The sequence below is a fragment of the Myxine glutinosa genome, chromosome 1 (assembly GCF_964187855.1).
Source record: "Myxine glutinosa chromosome 1, kmMyxGlut1.1, whole genome shotgun sequence".
Taxonomy (NCBI): domain Eukaryota; kingdom Metazoa; phylum Chordata; class Myxini; order Myxiniformes; family Myxinidae; genus Myxine; species Myxine glutinosa.
Window position 1 is genome coordinate 172,007,199 of NC_136261.1, and position 12,238 is coordinate 172,019,436.

The 12,238-nt window shown below is 46.0% G+C and overlaps 1 protein-coding gene across 1 annotated transcript in view; it reads left to right on the top strand.

Annotated features, from left to right (window-relative positions):
• The first annotated feature begins 2,672 nt into the window (after nucleotides 1-2,672).
• Nucleotides 2,673-12,238, top strand: part of UFC1 (ubiquitin-fold modifier conjugating enzyme 1) — a 32,756-nt gene continuing 23,190 nt past the window's right edge. Inside the window, exon 1 of the mRNA XM_068122345.2 lies at nucleotides 2,673-3,105. Within this exon, the coding sequence (XP_067978446.1) occupies nucleotides 2,983-3,105 (123 nt within the window). The 5' untranslated portion in view covers nucleotides 2,673-2,982. The remainder of the gene's footprint in view (nucleotides 3,106-12,238) is intronic.

Sequence of the window (12,238 nt, forward strand, 5' to 3'; positions counted from 1 at the left end):
GTCAGTGTGTGTGTGTGTGTGTGTGTGTGTGTGTGTGTATGTGTGTGTGTGTGTGTGTGTGTGTGTGTGTGTGTGTGTGTGCGTGTGCGTGTGCGTCTCCTCGATAATTCCAACACCATGAAACCTAGCAGTTCGAAACTTTGCATGCATACGAAGAGAACTCCAAGGGAGTGCACGAATGAAAACTGGGTATTTGGGTAAATTTAAACACCTCCCTTTCAAGATAATTTACGAGGTGCTCATCCTGAAAAGCCAAACAACAGGCTTACCCGTGGACAGCCTGGTCTTCCCTCGCAGGGGTCTTTAGCTGCCATTTTGTTTCAGCCTGCTAAAAAATGCCTTGCCTTGGAACCATGATGTACTCTCATGGACTAATTAAAGTACATAATCAAAATCTGCCCATATTTGAGGATCGGAGCATGTGGAGTAATTAAGTATCGAAATCTCTAGTGCAATATGAAAAATTTAAGAAGTCAACCATTCTTATAACTCAGCGTATTTATGTATTTACTTTAAGCAAGCAAGGCTGTGATCGCTCCATATTTACACAAGAAAATGTGAAATTGCCAAAGCATTAAAATTAACTTTTTCTACTGTTCGGGTAATTATATTGAGTGAAGAAAAGATTAAGGAATGCACCCAAAGTGAAACTTTATTGAGTGCAATGAAAATACTTAACTAGCGGGATTGCCATAGGGCTGGGTTCTCTGTGGGGAAATCTCCGAAGTAAGGAGGCAAAATAAATTAAATTAAAGATCAAATTAAAAGAACGATTAACATAACTATGAGTTGAAGAGAAAAAAGAGCTGAAGAGCTGCGAGTACAAGAAAGAAATAGAAAAAAATATAGTAAGAATATTTTAATCTTTTCACTCTGAAATATTTCCACTCAATGTTTGAGCCACCCCTCCCCCCCCCCCATCCCACACCCCACTTCCCCTCTCCCCCTTCCTCACTCTCCCTCCCCTCTACCGCACTCTCCCCCCCCCCCCCATTCGTCACTCTCCTTTCCCTTTAGTCACTCCCCTCCTACTTTGTAAATGTTACCTCCCCCCTCCCCCCCACCTCCCCATCCTCCCAGAGGGTGGGTCGTCTGCATGTATTATTGAAACGTCTATTTCATACTTTTTATTGTTATTAGCCCATCCCCCACACAGCAGTATACAGGATTTTGTAATGAGTGTGTGTGTGTGTGTGTGTGTGTGTGTGTGTGTGTGTGTGTGTGTGTGTGTGTGTCTGTCTATCCAGGCCATAACGTTTTTAGCATTTGAGTTTTGTCATCAAATTAATAATTTTGTAAAAAGGTCAAAGGTCATTGTCAAATAACATCATCAATTTTCTGAAATTTGAACAATTTGCATATTGGGTCATTGAATTGGTTCACAAATCAAAAGCTAGAAGCCAATTGCTTTTTTTTTTTAGATCATAGGTCAATTGCCCTGAAATGCCCTCAAAGGTCAAGGTTGCATAAAATCACCACTTTTCATCCCATTGCCCTGAAATTTAAAGGATTTTCACACTCAATTGGGTCATTCAATTGCTTTTTTTAGCCAATTGCTTTTTTGCAATTGCTTTTGCAAATCCTCCAGCACCTGGCCTGACTCCTATCCTCCAGAACCTGTCCTGACTCCTATCCTCCAGAACCTGTTGATGTTGATGTTGATGTTGTTGATGTCAAATTTCAAACTCCAATCCTCCAGCACCTGTCCTGACTCCAATCCTCTAGCAACTGTCCTGACTCCAATCCTCTAGTACCTGTCCTGTCTCCAATCTTCTAGCACCTGTCCTGAATCCTTTACTCTAGCATGTTTCCAATTGCCAATTGCTTGTTTCCAATTGCCAATTGCTTTACAAAAGCCAATTGCTTTTTTTTTTTTTAGATCATAGGTCAATTGCCCTGAATTGCCCTCAAAGGTCAAGGTTGCATAAAATCACCACTTTTCATCCCATTGCCCTGAAATTTAAAGGATTTTCACACTCAATTGGGTCATTCAATAATTGGTTCACCAATCAAAAGCTCGAAGCTGATTGTTTTTTGTAAGATCAAAAGGTTAATGATCAAGGCTGCATGAGATCGTCACTTTGCATTTCGTATTTAAAAAAAAACTGTTTCCATCATGTTTTGCATACGGAAGAAGAAGAAGCCGTATATATACAAAACAGATGCGGACGGGATTTACATTTTCAGACGCGTTCAAGTTTCTACTTTTGATCCTAATTCTTTAAGGGAGGCTCCGCCTTCTGACTCCCCATTTCCTTATCTTTCCCTCTTCCTCGGACTCTATATCCGCTGCCAACACAATAAATTCGTTTGGGAAAGTTATCACAAGAGGGTAGAGGAAACTGAAAATGACAGCCCGGAGAGCATTTGCTCGAGTTCAACGATAGCCATGACCGCCACGACGACCGCCAAGATTATTTAACCGATAGCGATTTCCATGGAGACCGCCACGTTGTTATGCGGTGCCGAGTGCCCCGTTCCGTTGGAATGCTTCCTTAAGCGCTTCGAATCAAGAAAATCGCTTGCGAACGGAACACACCATATTTGAGAGCAGGAGACAACATCTTAAATATGTACATGAAGTCATGAAATTACCAAAAGAGAGTGAAATAGACAACGTACCACCCATCTCAATAGAAACAACTATAACCGGATATAAACGTATTTCCGGTGAATGTCGATGACGGCATTATTTGACCATCGTATACACCGCCCAATGGTGCAAAGGAACGATAGCATATTCACTTGTTCCTTTGTCACTTTCGGCAATTAGACGCGATTATTTTCGGTCTCTCTCGCTCTCTTTCAGCGATTATGACCACCTATTTAAAAAAAGAATAGGAAGAAAATTGTGTAAAAACCACACTTCAACTGGATTCAGATAAGCAACCATTTTCGGTAACATTGTGCGGATAACGCGAACCTTTGTTGAAAATACGAGACCTTTGATTTCGATTTCTTAAAAATCAACGAAAATAAAAAATGGTGGATGAGGCGACGAAGCGAACTTTAAGTGGCATTCCAATGCTAAGGTGCACTGCTGGGCCACGGGACAAGACACAATGGCCCCAACGACTGAAAGAGGAATACCAATCGCTAATTACGGTAAGGTGTGTCTGTGTGTGTGTGTGTGTGTGTGTGTGTGTGTGTGTGTGTGTGTGTGTGTGTGTGTGTGTGTGTGTGTGTGTGTGTGTGTGTGTGTGTGTGTGTCTCTGTGTGTGTGTCTCTGTGTGTGTGTGTCTGTGTGTGTGTCTCTGTGTGAGTTGTATTATTGTTGTATTATTATTATTTGTATTATTGTTGTATTATTAGTTGTATTATTGTATTATTATTAGTTGTATTATTGCTTGCTGTATGTACAGTCACGTGAAAAAGTAAGTACACCCCATGTAAAGTTTTGACTTTTTCAGCATATTTCAATATACAGCTATTTGATCTTCATTTCAACAATATTGATAGATAAATAGTGTAGCAGCATAGCAAACCTGTTGTGCATTTTGTGATACAAGCACCAAATTTGGCACAAATGTACATTAATATGTTGCGAACATTTTCAGATATTGGGCCACTTGAAATTCCGTAATTTTTTTTTTCAAATTTCGTAATTTCAAATTTTTCGGGTGACACCGTCACAATTTCGGTCTTCGAGGCCGGCCGATATAGTGGGGCGGCTTAGCCCAAATATTCAAAAGAATTGTGCATTTTGTGATACAAGCACCAAATTTGGCACAAATGTACATTAATATGTTGCGAACATTGTGTGGTCAGCAATGAAGACGAGAGTCTGAATTACATGTATGCAAAAGACCTTGTGAACCAGTGAAGCAAATACACGGGTTAGCATGAATTAAATCTAGGGCATGATATAATTTCCATGATGTTTACCTCTACACTCAATGGTGGAATAGAAGGAGGTAATGTTTTGATCCCAGCTTGTCTGTATGTCTGTTTGTCTGTTAGTCCACAAAATTCCAGACAAAGCTTGTAGTAGTGGTAGTTGTAGTGGTAGTGGTGATAACAGAAATTGTTATATAGAACTGAACTTATATTATTATTATATGCAGAAAATAACTTCATTTCTATATGCCCTGCAGTGGACAGGTTAATTGGTTTATGCACTGAAGGGGTCACCCTGGTGTGCACTGCTGTGTTCTGCCTCACTGAGTTGTTCAGGTATGATGTACTCAGCACAAGCTTCCGGTCGGCCCAGAGGTGGGGGTGCGGGGCCTGTCACGGAACGTCAAAACAAACGGCCTGCCGGGGCCGCCCAAAAGTCGGGCGTGAGGGGCGCGTCCACTAATGGAACGCCTCTCGCTTCCCAGATCGAGGGCCACGTGGTCAGGAGAACCTCGTCCCTTCCGGTCACACTTTGCCTATCGGCCGGCCTCGAAGACCGAAATTGTGACGGTGTCACCCGAAAAATTTGAAATTACGAAATTTGAAAAAATTTGAAAAAAAAAATTACGGAATTTCAAGTGGCCCAATATCTGAAAATGTTCGCAACATATTAATGTACATTTGTGCCAAATTTGGTGCTTGTTTCACAAAATGCACAATTCTTTTGAATATTTGGGCTAAGCCGCCCCACTAAAAGGTGATATAATATAACAAATATCATGACACATTTACATTTTGTAGTCCATTGTATAATTTAAATAAACATAAATGCAAGTTTCACATTTGGAAAAAGTAAGAACACCCCCACATTTATCACTACTTCAAACACCTAAAATTAGAATCAGGTGCACCAGCTCAGGTGCAAATGATTAGAACATCGTCAGAAAGGATCTTGGAGGAATCTGTCTTATTTAAACCTCAGACATTTAGTTTGGTTTGCTCTTTGTTGTTGAAGTGTGCGGCGTCACCATGCCGGGATCAAAAGAGCTCTCTGAGGCCTTCAGAAAGAAGGTTATAGATGCCTACGAGTCTGGGAAGGGATTTAAAAAGAACTCCAAACAATTTCAAATCAATCATTCGACTGTCCGGAAGATCATCTACAAGTGAAGAAGATTCCAAACAACTGCCAACTTGTTCAGGCCAGGCCGCCCCAGCAAGTTCAGCCCGAGAGCAGACCGCAAGATGCTGAAATAAGTCTCTAAGAACCCCAGAATGTCATCACAGGACCTACAGGTAGCTCTTGCCGCTGTTGATGTCAAAGTGCATGAGTCTACCATTAGAAAGAGGCTGCACAAATTTGATCTACTTGGGAGGTGTGCCAGGAGGAAACCTTTGCTGTCCAGAAAGAACATCAGGGCAAGACTAAAGTTTGCCAATGAACACCTAGGCAATGACCAGCACTTCTGGAACAATGTGCTCTGGACAGATGAGTCAAAGGTAGAGCTATTTGGCCACAGTACCAGAAGACATGTTTGGCGAAAACCAAAGACAGCATTTGACCACAAGAACCTGATACCAACTGTAAAGCATGGTGGTGGAAATATTATGGTTTGGGGCAGCTTTGCTGTATCAGGGCCTGGGCAGCTCACCATCATATAATCCACAATGAATTCTTCATTGTACCAGAGGGTGCTTGAGGATAATGTGAGGCCATCTGTCGGAAAGTTGAAGCTCAACCGAAGGTGGACCTTGCAACATGACAATGACCCTAAACATATGAGTAAATCCACCAAGGAAATGGCTGAAAAGAAAGAAATGGAGGTTTCTGGAAATGACCAAGTCAAAGCCCGGATCTAAATCCCATCGAGATGTTGTGGGGGGATTTGAAACGAGCTGTGCATGCAATTGTGCATGCTATTCAACAATTTTTTGTTGAATAAATTATTGCAAAGTCAATTCTGCATTGTTTTTTATTCAATTAGATCACCTTTATCTATAGACTAGAGGACCCATGACCCGTTGGGTCAATGTTATTATATATAATTAAGGGGGTTACCATGGTTACAGTGGGGGTCAAAGGTCAACCTATGGCGAAGATATATAATTTTCTTAAAGCGCGATGCTGCGCGCGATAATGCTTACGCAAGGAGCAAGCGGACAACGCGGTTCATAAAAGAGTCTTTATTCAAAGTACTCAAACTGCAGCACTAAGCTGCTCAGGGCGGCGCGCCCCGTGTATATCGTGAGGCCACGCCTCTCTCCTGGCGTGGCCCATCCCCACTTGGTGTGCGGGGTGATGTCACCACGTCAGTGCTTTCGTGTCCGCCACATTCTCACACTTTCTAATAGAGAGGCGAAATGCCATATAAAACTAAATTTTACTGGTTCTAATTGCTTTTATTTATCAATCCTCACATAGAAGAGCAGTTTTTAGTAATGAGCAGTGAGGAGAAGACCCCTCAGCCAATGATGCCACCCCGCATCCAATGATGTCGCCCCTCAGCCAATGATGCCGCCCCTCAGCCAATGATGCCGCCCCTCAGCCAATGATGTCGCCCCGCAGCCAATGATGTCGCCCCTCAGCCAATGATGTCGCCCCTCAGCCAATGATGTCGCCCCTCAGCCAATGATGCCACCCCTCAGCAATGATGCCGCCCCGCATCCAATGATGTCGCCCCTCAGCCAATGATGCCGCCCCTCAGCCAATGATGTCGCCCCTCAGCCAATGATGTCGCCCCTCAACCAATGATGTCGCCCCTCAGCCAATGATGTCGCCCCTCAGCCAATGATGTCGCCCCTCAACCAATGATGCCGCCCCTCAGCCAATGATGCCGCCCCTCAGCCAATGATGCCGCCCCTCAGCCAATGATGTCGCCCCTCAGCCAATGATGTCGTCCCTCAGCCAATGATGTCGCCCCTCAGCCAATGATGTCGCCCCTCGGCCAATGATGTCGCTCCTCAGCCAATGATGTCGCCCCTCAGCCAATGATGCCACCCCTCAGCCAATGATGCCGCCCCTCAGCCAATGATGTCGCCCCTCAGCCAATGATGTCGTCCCTCAGCCAATGATGCCGCCGCTCAGCCAATGATGTCGTCCCTCAGCCAATGATGTCGTCCCTCAGCCAATGATGCCGCCCCTCAGCCAATGATGCCGCCCCCTCAGCCAATGATGTCGTCCCTCAGCCAATGATGCCGCCGCTCAGCCAATGATGTCGTCCCTCAGCCAATGATGTCGTCCCTCAGCCAATGATGCCGCCCCTCAGCCAATGATGCCGCCCCTCAGCCAATGATGTCGTCCCTCAGCCAATGATGCCGCCGCTCAGCCAATGATGTCGTCCCTCAGCCAATGATGTCGTCCCTCAGCCAATGATGCCGCCCCTCGGCCAATGATGTCGTCCCTCAGCCAATGATGCCGCCGCTCAGCCAATGATGTCGTCCCTCAGCCAATGATGTCGTCCCTCAGCCAATGATGCCGCCCCTCAGCCAATGATGCCGCCCCTCAGCCAATGATGCCGCCCCTCGGCCAATGATGCCGCCCCTCGGCCAATGATGTCGCCCCTCAGCCAATGATGCCGCCCCTCAGCCAATGATGCCGCCCCTCAGCCAATGATGTCGCCCCTCAGCCAATGATGTCGTCCCTCAGCCAATGATGCCGCCGCTCAGCCAATGATGTCGTCCCTCAGCCAATGATGTCGTCCCTCAGCCAATGATGCCGCCCCTCAGCCAATGATGCCGCCCCTCGGCCAATGATGCCGCCCCTCGGCCAATGATGTCGCCCCTCGGCCAATGATGTCGCCCCTCGGCCAATGATGCTACTCCTCAGCCAATGATGCTACCCCTCAGCCAATGATGCTACCCCTCAGCCAATGATGCTACCCTTCAGCCAATGATGCTACCCCTCAGCCAATGATGCTACCCCTCAGCCAATGATGTGACCCCTCAGCCAATGATGTGACCCCTCAGCCAATGATGCTACACCTCAGCCAATGATGCTACCCCTCAGCCAATGATGCTACCCCTCAGCCAATGATGCTACACCTCAGCCAATGATGCTACCCCTCAGCCAATGATGCTACCCCTCAGCCAATGACGCTACCCCTCAGCCAATGATGTGACCCCTCAGCCAATGATGCTACACCTCAGCCAATGATGCTACCCCTCAGCCAATGATGCTACCCCTCAGCCAATGATGCTACACCTCAGCCAATGATGCTACCCCTCAGCCAATGATGCTACCCCTCAGCCAATGATGCTACCCCTCAGCCAATGACGCTACCCCTCAGCCAATGATGATACCCCTCAGCCAATGATGCTACCCCTCAGCCAATGATGCTACGCCTCAGCCAATGATGCTACCCCTCAACCAATGATGATGATGATGCTACCCCTAGACGACCCATGACCCGTTGGGTCAATGTCAGTTTGAATAGATGTGAGAATAGAACTAAAGCGAACGCTGGACATTATCAGGGAGATTATTTGGGCCAGCAAGCCATAAGGCTCACCTCTCCAGCGTTCTAAATCACTTACCTGTGACATGTGATTTCGGCCCTTATCTCCGATCACGTTGACGGAAATCACCACAGCATATCGTCAAGATCCCTCCAAAAGGCTCGTCTTTGTCACATACATCACGCAACGTGCGATCCACAGCCTCGAAACTCTCTCTCCTGATCATAGGACACTCATCCCACACGATGAGTTTTGTACTTCGAAAGAGGTCTGCGATAGTGGAATTTTTATCGATGTTGCATACGCCATCTTCCCTCGGTGTCGGAGGGATTTGGAACCTTGAGTGCGCTGTTCTTCCACCAGGCATGAGGGTAGCAGCTATGCCAGATGAGGCCACCGCAGGGGGCAACTTCTCCACTCGCTCTCACTTTAGAGAGAATCAGGTTAATAAGAAACGTCTTCCCTGTGCCTCCAGGCACGTCAATGAAAATCATTGATGACTGATTCGTGCAGATGTTGCTATTCGCATCCATAGACGTGAGGTGTGATTCGTTGTCCGCGTCCGTAGCGCCGTCGGAGGGTTGATACGACATTCTTCCTGCAAATAGTATTGTGTTTGTGCTATCGTTTTGCCGATCATCAAATGACAAATAAATTACATTGTGAAAATTAAAGATTTCAAATAAACCTATTTAAAGTGTATGCGCATATAAATAATTTAAAAAATCGAAGAAATATCTCTCGGTAATTTCCTGAAACATATTTTACTTCCGGGTAATAATGTTGAATGAAATGACGAAGATATATACTGTATGCCTGTTATTTTAGGCGGTGTATTTTCGTATATCAACGTGGCGCGATTTTTAAATTTTGTGTGTGTGTGTGTGTGTGTGTGTGTGTGTGTGTGTTGTCTGTGTGTGTTGCTGTCTGCGTGTATTGTCTGTCTGTCTGTCTGTGTGTGTTAGTGTTTCTGTCTGTATGTGTATGTTGCTGTCTGTATGTGTGTGTTGCTGTCTGTGTGTGAATGCTGCTGTGTGTATTGCTGTGTGTGTGTGTTGCTGTCTGTCTTTGTGTTGCTGTCTGTGTGTGTGTGTGTGTGTGTGTGTGTGTGTGTGTGTGTGTGTGTGTGTGTGTGTGTGTGTGTGTGTGTGTGTGTGTGTGTGTGTGTGTGTGTGTGTGTGTGTGTGCTGTCTGTGTGCAAGTGTTGCTGTATGTTTGTAAGTGTTTGGTGTGTGTTGCTGTCTGTATGTATGTGTGTGTTGCTGTCTGTGTGTTGCTGTATGTTTGTAAGTGTTTGGTGTGTGTTGCTGTCTGTATGTGTGTGTTGCTGTCTGTATGTGTGTAAGTGTTTGGTGTGCATGTTGCTGTGTGTGTGTGTGTGTTGCTGTCTGTATGTGTGTAAGTGTTTGCTCTATGTGTGTGTTGCTGTCTGTTTGGTGTGTGTGTGTTGCTGTCTGTATGTGTGTGTTGCTGTCTGTATGTGCGTGTTGCTGTCTGTATGTGTGTAAGTGTTTGCTGTGTGTGTGTGTTGCTGTCTGTATGTGTGTAAGTGTTTGGTGTGTGTGTGTTGCTGTCTGTATGTGTGTGTTGCTGTCTGTATGTGTGTGTTGCTGTCTGTATGTGTGTGTTGCTGTCTGTATGTGCGTGTTGCTGTCTGTATGTGTGTAAGTGTCTGTGTGTGAGTGTTGCTGTCTGTGTTATGATGATGCATTATGGTGTGAAATAGTGATGTTAAAAAGAAATCCACATTACGAACAAAATAACCTAATTACAGAGAGAACTATGACGCCACTCAGTGGAGCGCATACTCCCGCCGCGGGTCAAGTTGGAATAGTGCGATTTCACAAAAGTTTGAGGGAGTAGTTCAGTGACAACACAACACAAGACAAGACAACACAAGACAGACACTGCACAGATATATATATTTAGAATATATAGAAGACTAGCAGAAGTACCCGGCATTGCCGGGCGGGGGAGGGGAGGGGGAAGAGGAGGGGAGGGGAACGGGGGGGAGGGGAGGAGAGAGTGGGAGGGGAGAAGAGGGGGGGGAAGTACCCGGCATTCCGTGTATAAACGTGAGGGAGAAGAGGGGGGGAGGGGGAGGGGTAGGGGGAGGGGAGGGGGAGGGGTAGGGGGAGGAGAGGGGGAGGGGTAGGGGGAGGAGAGGGGGAGAGGGGGGAGGGGGGGAAGGGGTAGGGTGGAGGGGAAATGGGAGGGGGAAAAGGGAGGGGAAGGGGGAAAAGGGAGGGGGAGGGGGAAAAGGGAGGGGGAGGGGGAAAAGGGAGGGGGAGGGGGAAAAGGGAGGGGGAGGGGAGGACGGAGGGGGGAGGGGAGGACCAGTCAACAATGACGTTGCAGTTCTCATGGTCGGAGAGCAGCACAACAATCGCGACATCGTCCTGAATCTTCGCAACAGAACGAAGCGGATTTTGGAGACTCACCGATCCTGTGACGCCCTCCAGTACCGGCGTTGCCGGGTGGGGGAAGGGAGACCCGTACATTCCCAACCCGTACATTCGCCCTCTCGACTCAAGCTCACTCGGACAAAAGCCTCGCACAAATTACACCGTGAAGGCCCAATGGCCATGTCTATGCCACAAATCAAGTACGTGAGCGAGTCGGGCGCACTGAATTGAAAATATATAGAACGCTCATACTCCGTGAAAAGTGAAGCCAACTGGTGGCGGGCATGGAACATCACGTGATCGCTCTGAGCGAATCAGCGCGCTGCTCTGCCACCGGTCAGAATCCGTGTATAATATTCCTCGCTGAAAAACAAATCTATGTGAAACATGCTACTATCTATGCTAAATCATGCTAAATGCTAATCATGCTAAAATCTATGCTACTTGCTGTGAGTTTATGGCGGCAAGGAACATCACGTGATCGCGTCACGAACATCATTCGTGATCACGTCATCACGTGATCGTGATCGTCATCAATGAGCGCGAATGAGCGAATCAGCGCGCTGCTCTGCCACCGATTCAGATTCCGTGTATAATATTCCTCGCTGAAAACAAAATATGGATCTAAAGATGAAAGAAAAAAAAACCTATGTGGTGTGAATGGCAATGTTCCTCACTGGAATGTGAAAAAACGCAATCGCTTTTCGCTCTGAAATTCGTGCGAACGCGTAACTGAGTTAATGGCGGCAAGGAACATCACGTGATCGCTCTGAGCGAATCAGCGCGCTGCTCTGCCACCGGTCAGATTCTGTGCATAATATTCCTCGCTGAAATGCGCTGAGGTAAAAATATGGTAAAAAAATATTATGAAATACATTTTTAGGTCGGCCATGTTCTTCCCAAGCTCAATGGCCATGTCTGTGCCAAATATCAAGTACGTGAGCCTCTCCGTTTAGGAGTCTATCGGTAACATTACACACACACACACACAAACTGTGTTTTATATATATAGATTATCCAAGCTATATAACCATGTGTTGTGTGTGCATATATATATTAGTGCTCGGTGATAGCAGCGATGGGACGATAATCATGATACCGATAATGGAGATTAATTATCGCGATAACTGCTGCGAATGCATAGTTGGTAAATCACACCTTGAACCCAGATATTGAGGTTTATTGACTGTGTTTAGCTTCTCTCAAAAGATATACCATATTAAATGCAGTGCTATAAAATAAAGCAAGTGATATAAAATGTAATGAATATACTCCAAGATGTAATTTAAATTCTATATATATTGTTAAGAAATAAACATCAAAACAACCAACTACTCAAGGTGCCAAAACTGTTTCTGGTGTCAAATTGTCGATCCGTTTGACTGCCCTTTGTCTGTTGATGATTAAGCACTCAAGGCAACATCATGGTCAAAGATCGCGAATATGAGCGTTCTCGATGTGCCGAGTTTTGACACTTAGGACAAGGACAAGTAAGTCATCTCGTTCTTCTCTCCTCGGTGGACCGAATGGAGCAAGCAACATGG